Source organism: Chrysemys picta, chromosome 1 (genome assembly GCF_011386835.1).
Source record: "Chrysemys picta bellii isolate R12L10 chromosome 1, ASM1138683v2, whole genome shotgun sequence".
Taxonomy (NCBI): domain Eukaryota; kingdom Metazoa; phylum Chordata; order Testudines; family Emydidae; genus Chrysemys; species Chrysemys picta.
In genome coordinates this window covers 67066726-67082811 of record NC_088791.1, presented here as the reverse complement: position 1 = coordinate 67082811, position 16086 = coordinate 67066726, and the positions used below count along the sequence as shown (strand labels likewise).

General features: G+C 36.8%; 1 protein-coding gene across 16 annotated transcripts in view; it reads right to left on the bottom strand.

Moving 5' to 3' along the window:
* The window catches only part of CNOT2 (CCR4-NOT transcription complex subunit 2), a 124749-nt gene that overhangs the window by 19613 nt on the left and 89050 nt on the right, over window positions 1-16086 (bottom strand). For all 16 annotated transcript variants that reach the window (XM_065571976.1, XM_065571159.1, XM_042860135.2 and 13 more), the window contains 8 exons: window positions 15514-15580; window positions 11833-11980; window positions 11003-11185; window positions 7491-7570; window positions 5833-5958; window positions 3828-3952; window positions 826-946; window positions 562-718 (listed from right to left, as the gene is read on the bottom strand). In XM_065571976.1, the coding sequence (XP_065428048.1) occupies window positions 562-718; window positions 826-946; window positions 3828-3952; window positions 5833-5958; window positions 7491-7570; window positions 11003-11185; window positions 11833-11980; window positions 15514-15580 (1007 nt within the window). The remainder of the gene's footprint in view (window positions 1-561; window positions 719-825; window positions 947-3827; window positions 3953-5832; window positions 5959-7490; window positions 7571-11002; window positions 11186-11832; window positions 11981-15513; window positions 15581-16086) is intronic.

Here is a 16086-nt window from a genome sequence, read left to right as displayed (position 1 = left end):
GAGATTCTTTAAAATCCCTTACTGCCCTGTGATATCATGGTGGAGGGCTCACAATTATGCACATGGAGAATATAAAATAGCTAACGGACTAGAAGTTAACTTCAAAAGGTATACTGCTCTTGAAGATAACAATACAACTATACAATGCAACTATGAAGGTGTACAGCTTGTTATTACATCAGTGCAAGTTTAATTTACAATAAGAATGCTGCTGGATTGTTAAATGTAAATATCCTCAAGGAAAATTGTTATTTAAAAAATAATTTATGCATGAAATTTATTAACAACACACTAAAGCGTTCCTGAAAAAATCCTTAACAAGTTAAGGGAGTAAAGAGAGCCTCCTAGCTTACTGAAAGATTGCAAAACAAGATCTCAATATGCCTTGAAGCACAGTTCTCTTATTAATGAAAGCTTTACTTTACTGTCATTGCATTTTCAAATTTAATTTGTCAAAGTATCTGCAGTTTTTTTATATTCATGTGAACTAAATGAACCCAATATTATGAACAGCAGCATAATAAAAACAAAACTGATGACAGTATTGAAAACAGAACTTACTCAGGAGAGTTGAGATTGAGACCTAGTGTTGTTAAGTCACTTCCTAATGCAAGATGTACCATTCCCGGGTCCGTCTCTGCTGCCCTGATGAATGTTAACAAGCCAATCATTCCAAATTGGTCCGTCACCATCCCTTGCGGAATGTTAGTAACCCGACCTGGGCAAGAACAACCAATTAATTTTCTCCTTTCAAAAAGTGGAGGAATCAACAAGATCATCTGAAGGTATTTTCAAGTGATTTATCAAAAAAAGACTCAAGCATACCATCAGGTAGCACCTGGATCCCTTTTTTCTGCTGGTTGTTGTTTTGCGTTGTTGAACTTTTATCTCCAGGGAATTTGGGTCCGTCTGCACTAGAAGATGTTTTGCCTGATGTACTCAAATTCTATTAAGAAACAAGTAATTTGTGCAAGTTAGCATGATAGAAAACAAACCAACATGGAAAACTTGGTTAAGCAGCCCTTCTGAATCAAGCGCTCTTCAAAAGCCATCGACAGGACCATACATGTACTGTGATGCTGAAGTCTGTTCAGTTATTCATATCCCAAAAGAAATTAAGTGCCCTGCCACACTACAAGGTAATTCAGTTTTAAGTTTTGGGAAAACAACAACAACAAAAACACACACCCCTGGTATTTGAACATAAAGGAATTAAAAACAAAGACGTAGTTTTCCACACTTTTCAGAGCTTACTTATGAGCAACATGTAAACCACAGCTCTGTTTGTCAGTTGAAGTCCTCGTGTTCTGTTACCAATCTGTAGGTATGATTAATGCCTTTGTCATTTTTACAATCCCTAAAATAAGAACTACTCCCAAATCTATAATCTCAAATGTAAAAGGTCAGGATATTTAAATATTTTGTACACACTTGGAGCAGAATATTCAATGGGAAGAGTAAACTGCTGCATTTCTAAATGAGTGCATGACACAGGAGGTGCTCGTGGGCCCTTCGCTTCACATGCCAGCCAACAGTCTCGTCTCCACATAGAGAGCCCCTCTGAGCTGCAGTGGCTGACACTGGATATAATAACGGGACCAATTACAGAAGCAAGCAAACTACAGTTGGCACTCACCAGTTAGGAAAGAGGTATAACACTATATTTGACAAGAAAATTGTATAAAATGTTTGCTCTCTACTGCAAATTGTTTTTCTGTCATCATTTCTATTTACTATTTCTACAACACCATAGAATGCATGGCGCCACACTGCCAGGATACTACTCTGAAGAGCCCAATGTCTAGAGAAGACATCACAGGAAGGGACAATAAAAGAAATTAGACACGTCTAAAAGGCCGTTTGGTGTGCAGCAAGTTCAGGTGTAAATCAACAGTGCTTCAGCATGCTGCCTCCTAACTGCCCATATGGATCTTGCTGCTGCACACTACAAGTTTTCTAGTGTGCACTGACGTACTGCTGTTTCAAATGGCAGAACATCAGGACATACTGCCTGCATAGTACTGTGACTTTTTGACAAGACAACTTTTTATAGAATCACATAGTATCAGTTCAATTTTTATCCAATCCCTCTCGGAGTCTGCTTCTACCTCCTATTTTTGAGTAGTGGCAAACCTTAACAGCTTCCTCCAGGGAATGAAAAATGAAGAATTTGACCTCCACACATAGCAGGACTGCATGCAACAAAGTAGCTTCACTCCCATATCTTTCAACGGCTTCTTGGATGCTGCAAAGGCTTTATACTACTTCAAAAATCCAAGTGTGTAATGTGGATAAATGCTAATTTTGGCAATAATGGTTGAATCTCCCAGGGTTACAATGATTCATGATACTTCACTGAAAAATTCCAAAGGGTATATGGTGCTAGTACAGATCTAGGATATTTCCCCTTTTGGCAGTTTCTTTGCAGAGATTAATGGGTGGGAAATTCTATGAATCATCCAAGTTCAAAAAGTTAAGCATTAACCCAAAACCGGTTGTACATAGTTGAGATCAACCACTCTGAAATGCCCATTAAAGTACAGAATCTAGGATTTTTTTTACATTAGCCACTTTGCTAGTCTTATTTGTATTATCAAATCAGCTCCATGATCTCACGTGCACCAGGACTGTGGTTTTAACTGGGGAGATAATTACACTCTCCGTTTTACTTGTAAATCCCCTGAATTTAATTTTTATGATTTCCTTGGAACACTACATACTACCTATAGTTTATTAATGAAATCTATGATCAAAGAACTTGAATTGAATTAAACAGTTCCTACTTTAATACCTCTGCCACTCATGGCTTGCCACATTAACTGAAGAGGAAAAAAATCTTTTTACAAGTTTATTCTTATTTAAATATCCAGTAAATACTGTATATGTAACAATATGAATGACCAACTAGAATCACAAAAACCCACCAATATTTGCTAAACCTTGCTATAATCAAACTACACTGGAATATGGATATCTTAGGACAAACAACCCCAAACCATGCAATTACACTATTAATATTTACATTGCTGATAGATACCAATATTACCAAACTTTCAGAGTCAATAAAGTTATACATGTAAATATGTAATAACTAAAAGGATGCAGAATAGTCTTGTGGTTAAGACAAGGTATTAGGAGTTAGAAATCTTAATGACACAGATTTCCTGTGTGATATTTGGTTAAGATCACTTTATCCCATTATTTCCCTATCTATATAAAAAATGGGGAATAATAATATTTACCTAGCTCTCATGGACATTGCGAGACTTAACTCATTAAGTTTATAAAGAATTTTGAGAACCTCAGTGGAAGGTGCTGTACTGTGGAAAGTATTATTATTATTATTATTGGAGAAAGTAACATGTGAATCTAGCTAAGAAGAGGGATCTGAACTGGAAGTATCTCCCTATGTTAAAACTCAGCACGGGAATTTTAGAACAATTATATCTTGATTCTAGAAGCAAACTTTGTGAGGTGTACCTGAAAGAAACAATTAAACTCGGGTTTTCTATCTCCAAAAGTGTACATAAAAGTACACAGGACTTTTTTTGAAACTGAGGAAGTAATTTGATCCCCGCCCCACAAAAATAATCTGTTATCAAGGTCATTTTCATGGTCAGAAGACAACTGATTCCCCAGGAAAGCCAATCTGCATAGTACATATAGTGATATTTCAATTACTGAGTAGTTTATAGAAGACCTCTTAAAATTTGTCACCTTGAAGTACAAGTGTACTCAAATTGCTTTACTGCCAATTTTAAACTAGGTTGTTGAAAAACAAAACGTAATCACTGGAGGGAAAAAATAAAGTTTTAACATTCACTTACAGATTTACTGTCATCATTACTTGATGTTGGATCTTTGTAACTGGAGCCTGGTAATGCTGGAAAATCTTCATTGTGTATTGAGAAGTCCTGGGATTGCTCACTTGCTGGTTTTGTTACCATTCCGACTATGATCCAAATGAGAGCAAGTACAATATTAATAACTATTATGAAAACATTTTTCTGCTGCTGCTTTTATGAGCGATTGGTACAGTGCAACAGACTTTAAAAGAACAGGAAATATGAAAAAAAATGAAAGTGTGTTGGTTTACTGGAACCATACGTCACTGACTCAGTTCTCTTATTTAAATTAGATGTAGAAAACTTTGGTACCAAATTAATAACTAGCACAACTGAACTGTTTTTATTGAAGTTACACTAAGAATTAATTATGCCCAATAGTTTTACTATTAACACTGAACATCTTACACAACATCTGAATAAGCAGAAGAACCTTGAGAGGAGTTTTAAAATGATATTAAAGCAATTTGATAAAAAGGATACAGATTTTTTTTTTATTGAAATCGGTTTTCCTTTAAATTCTGAAAATGTTTTCTGAAATTTGGTTAGGCTTATATATTTTAAGTAGACATGCAGGTAATTTGCAATAGAACATCACTATATTATACTTGCCAGTGACTTAAACAGTAGGAAAAATGCAAGTCTACAGATATCAGCTGGCTTCAATGCTCTGACCCTAATTTCAGAAAAGTAGGTCATTCATACTGGAAGATCGGATCCAGGGACTGAAGAGAAGCATTATTTATTGTACCAATTAAAAAAAAAAAAAAAAAAAAAGGACTCCCAGGGTCAACAACCTCTTGCTCAGACATACAGAAATAATATAGTAACTGGCTGCAAATTACTCCTCAGACCTCTGATGCAGGATAAGTGCAGATAGAAGGAAACCTAGAGCTCATTTTTCAGAGGTTCTGGATAGGTGTAGATGAGCTAAAGCGTATCGATAGTTGACAGACATTTTCCAGTGTTCTGAGGTCAAGAAGAGATCAAAGATCCCTTTTTTCAATTTAGGAAATTGGTTTACTGAATCCTGTTTCTTCTTTCTTCTGAATAAATGGATTCTGGTATTTATAGACGCAAATACGATCTTTTAGCAAAATTTTGATTGCTATTCTAAAGGTAACAGAGCTTTTTCTGTCAGAAATTTGGAGAATGAGCTAAAAAACTTAATACCCTCTTTCCTGTAGTACCCAATGATAATTTATATAACAGCAACTGCCCAAGTGATATGCAGAAGTGATATGCAGGACAAACATATATTAAGGAACAAGAAAAAGTTGTACTTTGAGGCTAAGCAACCCTGATGACTTATACTACAAGTCACATGAGCAAAGATAATTTTTAACTATTCTACAAGTAGTTCTATTGCATAAGATATGTCTATTTAGTACTTTAAACAAAAAAAATCAATAAGCATCAAGTACTGTGATCACTATTAAAAAGTCAATAGGTAGCACAGTATAGGAGGAAACTGTAGCATCTCTGATATGATGTCACATCTCTTAGCAAATGCTGACTTTTTAATGTTAGTTTATTTTAGAAATAAAATGTATATACAAGGTACGCTACGACAATTTGATTAACAGGCATCTAAAAGACAGGCAATCAATTTGATAGGAAACAAAAAAATGAAGCTATTTAAAAATATGCATATCCAGACTGAAAAAAAAAAAAGGCCAGTTTTCAATCAAAGGTGAATTTAAACAACTGAGTTATAATGACTTGCAACATGTTTGAAGTCAACTTCCAACTGCAGAGATGTTGGGTAATGTTTTCAAAAGCATCAAGATGACCAGATTGTAAGCGTCTCAGTCACTTTTGAAAATGACAACTTAGGAACCTAAGTCTTACTGATGGTCAATGGGATCTAGACACTTTTGAAAATGTTACCCACTGTCTCATAACAATGTATTACAAACAGCCATACGCGAATCAGGCAAGTAAACATTTATTTTATTCAACAAAGTTTTCAGAAGTACATTCTTACCATAGGGAGCCCTTCCAGCTAATGGGTTTATTAATGGAGTTGGGTTGCCACTTCCTTCTCTTCTATTTCTGTCTGCTAATGCTGGAAAATCTGAAAGGTCCAGTCCTGTCACATTTTCACTTCCATCTAAAATAAAAAGCACTCTGTTTTTTAACCACCTTGAATTTTTTACACAGGGACTGCAATACATGAAATCACATTTTTCTTCATCAAACAATAAAAGGATCAAAAATATTTTCTCTTCACGAACATGTACATTCAAACAAACTGATTTCGTTAAAATGTTCAACACACACCACCTCCTGTCACCAAGATGTGATTTCCATGGTTTATAGTGCTAGCAACAGATGATATGCTGAAGAAAAATATCCCACCACTAAAAGGTAGGAGAACACTTAATTTTCTCTTCACGTTTCTATCAGTATTCTGTATAAATTTAAAAAAAGAAAAGAAAAGCCTAGATGACAAGGCTAGGCTAGGCTATAGAGCATTTTTTATTTTTAAAATAGCAACTCAATAATATATGCCAAGAATCATGAATGTGACACTGTACCTGTAAATTACAGGACTGAAGTTATCAGTGGTTCCATAGTGGGAAAGAAAGGATTCACTGACAATAGGGAGCTAGCAAGAGAAGGGCTTGGAGAGGGGAAGTAGTAGTATCAGTGGCAGCGCTGTAGGAGCCCTTTAATCGCTGCTAACGCAGGACAAGGCAGAATAATGAAGCAATTTCAGAAGACACGTAGTAAAACCCAGGGTAAGGCATGAATTCCAATTTGCAACTGGTATCAGAGTATATACAAATTTTGAATTACAGGTTTATAATGCCATCACAGGGTTCTAGTGACTACACAAACCACTTGGGCATTACCCTTTTACTTTATGACATCATCAGTATTTTAAAGTTGAAATTATAACCTTGTAGGTATATACAGAAAGCTTAGTATAGCCATACATACCTAAAGTAAAGCATTTTTGTGGATGATATTATATATAGTTTTCTTAATACAAATGAACAGTCTGGAATTCCTAGAAACTGTCACAACCTGGACTACTGATTGAAAAGGATCATTTTTTATATCTGTGTAAGAGGAGTTGGAAATAAGGGAAGATTTCTAAAAATAGTTTTTAAAGAAGTTGTTCACCATAATATTTTCATACTAAACCCCGCCTACAGATTAACAAACATTTAACAGGCTCATCCCTTTGTTGTCCCTGGATCTTTAAATTATTTTTGACATTGAAACTGGCTGTTACAAATGTATGTTTGTATATTAAAAAAAAATCCATGCAAAACAAACTATTTTCAGTGTAATTTAAGTTTTTCTACTTTGTCTTTAAAAGTAATATAAATATTAATTTCTAGTATAATTTCAGAAGTGTTATTTTTATGCCATTTGCTACTACCTACATGTATTTTGTATTTTACATACGATCTTAAAAACTGAATTACACATTTGTCATATATTAATGTCAGTGTTCCAATTTATGTGCATATTTTTAAGTACTGGGAACAATTCTGTACAAAGTCATTAAGCATAATTACAAAAATTCACAATTAGAGATACAAATATCTTTAACAATTTGGGGTTTTAACCAGCTAACATATATACCTCCTATTGTACTTCATACTCTACCTATTTAAAGAAAAAACTCACCTGTTCCATTAAAAATGTTACTTGATAGGGAGTTATTCATTCCAAATGCCTGATTCCTGTTCATTCCAAATCCAGACATACTGTGCACAAAAACAAAAACTTCAGATACAAAAATAAACACTTTCTAACTTCAATTGAGTGAGAGAAGACAGGACAAGAAAGGAAAACGAAGAGACGTCATTAACACCTCACTTGAGTTATTACAAGCTAAGAAACCTGCGTTCATCTTTCAAATTCAGTTTTCACCGTTTTATACTTTGCACTTGTCAAATTTGTATAAACAATGGGGCAATTAATCAAGACAATTTTATTATAAATTTCTAATAGAATATTAAGAAAAATGCTAATACTTAAGGATAACAGAGCCATAGGCATTAAAATAAGTTCATAAGTGAATCATGACAAAATTGATATATCTATAGATAAATAGAATACAGTAGACACCATCTTGACTTTGCTAAGGTATATGATACAATAAAGTCAAGATGATATTTTGACAAGATAGCATGGACAGATCAAGCCGAGATTAACTCCTAGTTTCTCTCATGCTTTATTAAGAAAAGCAATTAGGCCAACGTCTAAAAAAAGAAAAAGTAAAAAAGGCTATCCCCCTTAACCTTTTGCGTTTACAGTTTCCCATATGTGGGCACACATCAATCAGGGAACTAGACAACTTACTTTGCCTACTAGCAGCCATAATCACCCTAGGTGGGTCAAGAGAAACTGCTTTCAGTTCCCCCAACACAGTTCAAGAGATTGAGTAGGGGAACAATAAGTGCAGAATGACCCTGCTCAGCTTGGCTTCAGCAAGGTGGTGTATTTGGAATACATCAAACCCTTTGACTTCTATCTATCAGCCACTTGAAGAAACAGATTTCTGGCATCTTCTGGAATTCTAAATCAGGTGAGAGCACTGACAAGACAGTCAATCTTGATGTAGTTAGTAAGGGCATGCAATATAGCCTGCTGATATATAGTACTTTTCACACAACGCATCTCAACAAATAAAATCCAGCAATTAAGAGAGTCCTCAGACTAGGGATTTCAGAGAGATACAAGAGGTCAGACAGCAGGAGAAAAAATTGCCCCACAGTTGTTTTTTTACCTGTGGGTTATCCAACTTTCTATCAATACATAGTGCTGCCTCTTTAGGAAAACGGAGGTAGCTGATGAGGAGAAAGTTAAATATTCTATACATTTTGAAATAGCCAACACTTTGTTCAAATTGGGGGATATGTTTAGAGAATATTTTATGGAAGTGATTATCAATTATGTGACCGTCAAGAAAATTCATCAAATCTTCATTAAGTTTTTAAGTTTATCCACAATAGTACTGATGTCTGTAAATTTAGTATTAACAGTGGCATTTGTAGTGTAATTTAACATGTGTATTTATAGACTTGTATGTATATATTTGCTTTTAAAGTCAAGTGAATAACCCCACACTGGAAATAGCTTCAATAAAAAATAGCAACCTGGTTACTAGTGATCATCTCTTCCTAAATGGGAGAGGGACGCAAGAAGAAAGCATATGATGTATGTACATAAAAGACGAAGGCAATAATTCAAAAGCTACTGCATACTGAGATTTCATCATCTCTGAATTACTGCTGAAAACTAAGAAAAGGGGCATCTCAAATAATGTTAATGAGGCTTTTTTTTTATATATAAACACTAATTTATTTGCCCCTTTACTTGCTGATATTCATTAGCAAACATGCCGAGGTAGCCTATAGAGCAGGGGTGGGCAAAGTTTTTGGCCCGAGGGCCACATCGGCGTTGCACAACTGTATAGAGGGCTGGGTAGGGAAGGCTGTGCCTCCCCAAACAGCCTGCCCCCCCCACAATCCGCCCCATCCCACTTCCCGCCCCGATTGCCCCCCTCAGAACCTCTGACCCATCCAACCCCCACTGCTCCTTGTCCCCTGACCGCCCCCTCCCAGGACCCCCCGCCCCTAACTACTCCCCCGGGACCCCACCCCCGCACCCAACCCCTCCCCCCCCCCGCGCTCCCTGTCCCCTGACTGCCCTATCCACACCCCCACCCCAACAGGCCCCCCAGGACTCCCACACGTATCCAACCCCCCCATTCTCCGTCCCCTGACTGCCCCCCAACCTCCTCCCCATCCAACTGCTCCCTGTTTCCCATCCCCTGACTGCCGACCCCCCCAGAACCTCCGCCCCCATCCAACCGCTCCCTGTCTATTGACTGCCCTGACCCCTATCCACACCCCCGCCCCCTGACAGGCCCCCCCGGGACTCCCACGCCTATCCAACCCCCCCGTTCCCCGTCCCCTGACCACCCCACCCCAAGAACCTCCACCCCATCCAACCGCCCCCTGACTGCCCCCCATGACTCCCTGTCCCTTATCCAACCCCCCCGCTCCCCGCCCCCTTACCATGCTGCTCAGGAGGAGCAATGGGCCAGAGCACTGGCGGTGCGCCGTGCTGAGGCTGCAGGGGAGGAGCCGGGGGCTATCTTCCCTGGCTGGGAGCAAAGGGGCCGGGCCAGACGGTCCCGCGGGCCATAATTTGCCCACCTCTGCTATAGAGTGAGAGGACCAAAAGACCCCTCTCATGCCACAAGGCAGGGATTTGAACTACTGCTGCCAAATCCCTACTGTGGCTGGCTGAGGAGATCAGCAAGATCTTCTTTTCTTGAAGTGGATAGGAACTGCACAAACTAAGAGATTAAAAACATTATTTTAAAATTTCTCTCCCTCTCATTCTTTTTTTACATAATGTTGGGTTGGAGAAGGCATATGACTGACATGAGTTAGTTTGCAAACAGTACAGAGAGATTTAAATGAAGAAAAGGTGGGGATTGGGAACACTGACATTGGGTGGACATACTACCATAAGGTGTGGAAAAGCAGTTATAACCAAACTACAGTTATGATTCTTTTAAACTGTCTATATAAACAGAACTTCAAAATCAATATAAACCAAACATATCTTATCTTGCATTGTGTTACTGTTAAGTGATTGATGATTCTGAGACCTATGCCTACAGTGGAAGGAAAGGAACAGAGGCTGTTTGCAAGGAATGCTCAACTCTACAGGAGGGCAAGTCAATGCTTTCCAAATGGTTGCGTGGCTTGCAGCACAGAGGCGCAAGACTCCAAAAGCATGTGAATCTACAGAGGCAATTCTCAAAGAACTATTATATTTTTAATTCTTGCCTTATTTTTTCCAAGTGCATTTAATGTAACTTATAACCAGCATTAAGTTAAAATGTGCACAAAGAAAACCCCAACTTGCACTTTAAAAACAACTGTTTAAATATGTATTTTTGCAGGAACAGTAGTGAATGACAGTGGCCAGGCAAAATTTAGTTTGAAGGCTTCAATCAAGAGAATCTTATGTACATTTCAAAGCAGACACAGTCTCCTGGCAGTAAGAATTCACCACTTCAAACTTTAAAATAATGGATAAAACTAGATTTTTATTTCAGGAATGCTGCTGAACATCCCCTTACCTGCATGTATATACCTTGACCAAATCAGTCTTACCTGTTCACAGTAAAAGGTTGTCGAGAGGGTTGCTGCTTTGGCATACATATTATGCTAGGCGAGCTTCTGTTGGGGCTGCCTAACCCTGAACTGCTCATGCTGTTTGTCCTGCTGGGAATTCCAATGCCCTGACCAACCTGGGAGTGGTTCATCATATTCCTAGGATTCATAGGCAATATACCCCTGAAAGAGATAAAACCATCCAAAAAAGTTGAACCTATACAATACTGTTCAACTTCAGTATAGAACTGAAATGAATAATCAATTTTTTAGGCTGTCAAGCTAGATTTATGAATAATTTCAATATGGCACATCATTTATTCTAAGCAATTACTTTTCAGTAAATGGTACAGAGTTTTAGGTTTCTTTAGAAAAGTCACATGCTCCTTTATACAATGAGACTAGACAAATCCTTGGTCAGGTCTAGTGTAGAATACTTATAAAAAATATTTGAAGTGAAATAAAAGTCTTATGAGTGTGAAAACACCATATAGCTAAATCAATTGATATATAAAATCTTTTAATATTAGTGCTTCTGTGCTACCCCCTTGATATTCTGAATGCTGTATAACATGCATCTAATTTTAACCAAACATTTACCAAAGCAGTCAAATGATGTCTTGTGTTCACGCAACAGAATTTGCAAGTGAACACTATCCTTACACATACAAACAGTGTATTACAAATATTTTCCTCAACACAGGCAGTGATCCATAATAGGAAATATTTTTCTTTTTATTAACTATAATGTAAAGTAGTTTAGGTAAAATATGCTTAAACTGCTCTGCAGAAAAAAAGCAATTGCAGAAATATCAGCTACCAATAAATACCTGCTCGGAGATGGAGGTGTATGAAGTGACATTGTTGGTACCCCTGTTGTTGGCGTTACGTGGCTCGGTAACTGAGTGCCTTGTGATAAGCTGCGATTTAACTGAGGGGTATTGTTGCTCATTCCCCTCATTGGAAGGCCTAGTGCACCTATTGAAAAAAAATTCAGAGGGGTGGAAATATGTAGCAATCAGGCAATCACTGTTATCCATCCAGTGTAGAAGGGAACTTAATCTAATTTGACAATCTAAAAAAATATTAGTGTAATGCTGCAAGAAAATGCAGTGAAAAAATTAAGTCCTTATTTACATGATCTAAGCTCAGTTATTTCAAATATCTGTCTTTTTGTAATTTTCAGAAAAAAGGCTTTTTATTTGAAAGCTTTTTGTATTTGACAAGCACTACCAAAATTGCATTTCCATTGATATTTGCATTCTACAGTAAGTGTTATAGGTTTAACTTTTGTATCAGTAATTTGCAGGTTTTATGTTCCAACTGGTTTGTTAGACTCAGTACTGAAATATAGCTTTAAAACTGAAGGAACAGTATAAACAAGTGTCTTGACTCTCATTTTGTATTTTGAAAACTTTAATTATATAAGCGATAAGCAAGACTTAATGTTCTTCTTTAAAGTGTCTCACAATCTTGTTTTTAAGAATTTTCTTTTTTGGTCATCTGTTGGCATCATGTTTATCTTCTAAAAAGCTACGACAAACAGCTTTTTATGTAAGAATTAAAAATAATACATATTTGGCTGAGTCCACACGCATTTCATAAGAGCATTTTTAAAATGAAAGTAGGAAAAAAATCACTCATTTTTAAAAACACTTAATAATTAAATAGAAAAATATGTATTTGGCAAAGAGTAATAGTTGTAATTGGACCACCCCCTCAACATAAGATAAATGCTATTTTTAGAATGGGCTAATTACACAATTTAGAATTATTTTATACTAAATACAGTACATTTAAATTCATGTAAAATTAATTAGAAGATACATTTTCAGAAAGTATAAGCGGATACACACTTGGCCTGTGTTGAAAACACTATTTCAGCTCATGCAAAACAATACAAACTTCTTTAATACAAATATTAATAATTTAGTTTTCAATAGTATGCTTTTTAGAATTGTTCTCTGTCAAGTATAAAGTGCTTCTTCTTGACCATAGAAATTCAGTATCTGTAATTAACTTAAGTCTAATGTTCTGAAATAAGAGAAAAGTGAGATTTTTAACTGTCCACTAATATAATAAAAATCATTGTGAATGCCATACTACGTGTTCAATATTATTGTGTTCAATACAAATGATTCACCATAAGTGTGTGGGTATATACAGCAAATAAAGAAAGCATTTCAGCATGAAAGACAAATAAAAATGGAAATTCACATTATTTAAAACAATTATGACAAAAAAATACTCTGTGAAGAAATGCTTTTGTTTTCTGAGGACATTTTCAAAATGTTGTGTATGTCTTTCTTCTGATTCACAAATCAATTTTTCTATTTAAATTTGAAAAAATTTTCAGGATTATGTCCAGATACAATAAAAAGGAAATTACATGTAATATATATCAGGAAACAAAACTAGCATACATAACAGTGCAGCTAAAAAAATATTCCTTATAACTGGTCCACTGGTTTGGCAGCAGGGTGGTAAAGTAGATCTCTAAGGAACTGATTTAGAAATTGACCTCACAGTGCAAAACATAGGAAGCATTCTCTGGGGAAAGTGAGAGAGAGAGAGAGAGAAAAATAGATTTCAGCTGGCCTGCACAGTGAATATTCGAACTCTCCGCAGTTGCCAACTATAGAATATTTTTTTATATCTGAATATATGTAAACAGATGGAGTTTGATCCTTCAAGTCTCATTGTAAATTTGTGGATGGACTGCTGAAATCTATTTTTCTCTCTCTTTCACTTTCCCTTGTTATTACTTCTAATAGGCAATGACTTCGGTTGACCATTGGAGAAGAAAGTAAAAAGCTAATTTTGTGCCTGGAAATTGGGTTTCTTTAACTCAGATTTACAATAATCTGGATCTGGTCACCCCTTTCCAGAATGAGACACATACATAGATGGATAATGAAGCAGATGCCACTACTCCAATTCTAGGTATGTTGGCATTATCAATTTTGATTCTTCCAAACAACATTTTAATGGTTAAACATCATCTAGTCCCAAGCATGGCATTCCAGACTTCGGGAAGAAACAGAAGACTGTTCTAATATGACCTTCTAGTTTCTACTTTAAGCATGATTTCACTTAAGCTAGATTGCACTTTAGGCATCACAGCCAGAACTGATCGAAATATTAGGTTGTTAAGAAAAATGTATTAGATCATCTGGGTGACTTAGGGTACGTCTATACTTACCTCCGGGTCTGGTGCTAAGCAATCGATCTTCTGGGATCGATTTATCGCATCTTGTCTAGACGTGATAAATCGATCCCGGAAGTGCTCGCCGTCGACGCTGGTACTCCTGCTCCGCGAGAGGAGTACGCGGAGTCGACGGGGGAGCCTGCCTGCCGCGTGTGGACCCGTGGTAAGTTCCAACTAAGATACTTCGACTTCAGCTACGTTATTCACGTAGCTGAAGTTGCGTATCTTAGTTCGAAGTGGGGGGTTAGTGTGGACCAGCCCTCAATGGGCCTAAGGAATACAATTGCAATGGATAAAAAGGTACAAAAATAGCTACAGCCCCAAGCTATAAAGATAGTGGAGGGTAAAAGAGGCTCAACAATGCCAGATTAAGGCCCCAAAAATGAGCATAAAGCTTCCCTCTCAGATTTCCTAGAAATGGATTTAAAGAAAATTCATCATTGGAATGAATGTACCAGTAGGTCTAACACTGTTACTCGTCAACAGTCTAAGGGACAACCACTCTCACTATTAAGAGCCTGAATGTTATTCAAAGGAAAATTAAATACTTTATCAGAAAGACTGCATCTTCTAAGAGACAATACTCTTGCTCTGTCCAGCTAAAAAAGTCACTTACTAAAATACCCTAGAAGATACTTTACATACAGTGTCTGCCGACAATGGTAACTTGCTAGAAAATTCCAATCAAGTCTAATCAGGAGGTGGTAAAATAATTAAAATCCTTCTGTAGAGCACACAACTAGTCTTTCTGCACCTGCTAATTTAAACTTTTAACAGCTGCAGGATAAAAAGGAAGAAATGGAGGGTGGGAAAATAACTATTAACCGTGAATATTTTCCCCAGCTTTACTACCTCACATATTACAGACCGAATTAAGAATGACCAACTTTTAGAAGTGAATCAATTTGCCTTTTGTGGGTATACAATACCACATTACAGATCAAGCTGTTCACTTGATTCTGTATCTATTCTTCAGAAAACTAGGTTTATTTTGGCCCATTGTTTTAGTTTTCTTTTTAAAAGTCATGGCTAAGCCACAGATATTCTTTATACTGTGTTTAACTATAGAATATTTTAGGTGATATTTATTTAGCAACTGTAGAGCATCAAATCATGGCAAATGCATAAAAACCTACTAACCCAGATCTAAAATGTATCTTGCACAGGTCACACACATAAAAAGACATGCAACCTCTCCTATGTAATTAACAGAAAAAACGATATGCATATTCTCCCTCAAGATGTAAAAATGAACATGCATACATCATAAAAGAAGCATATCAGTAATAAACAGAGTACTTACTTTGTTGCCCGTATAAACTTGCCCCAAATTGAGACAGCTGACCTGATGTTGATGGTGATGCCAGCATCTATATTAAAACAACCAAACAAAAGAGTTGTTACCAAAAGGACAAAGAAAGATAGATACTTCATTGCTCTAAAAAATGATACCTAAAGTTTGTAATACACCTCTACCCCACTATAACGTGACCCGATAGAACACGAATTCTGATATAACACGGTAAAGCAGTGCTCCAGGGGGGTGGGGCTGCGCACTCTGCCGGATCAAAGCAAGTTCGATATAACACAGTTTCACCTATAATGCAATAAGATTTTTTGGCTCCTGAGGACAGTGTTATATCAGGGTAGAGGTGTATCACATACTGATGTTAATATCAAACTTTACTTTCAATGGTCTCAAACATCCCACTCAGTTACTTATGGAACAATAAATAGGGACCTGCGCCAGGAATGCTGCAGACAACGCCTGCGCTCTCGTGGAGTGCGCCATAAGCGGAGGGGCTGGAATTTTAGCCAGGTTGTAGCATGTTCTGATACAGGACATGATCCATGATGAAATGCACTGGGATGAGAC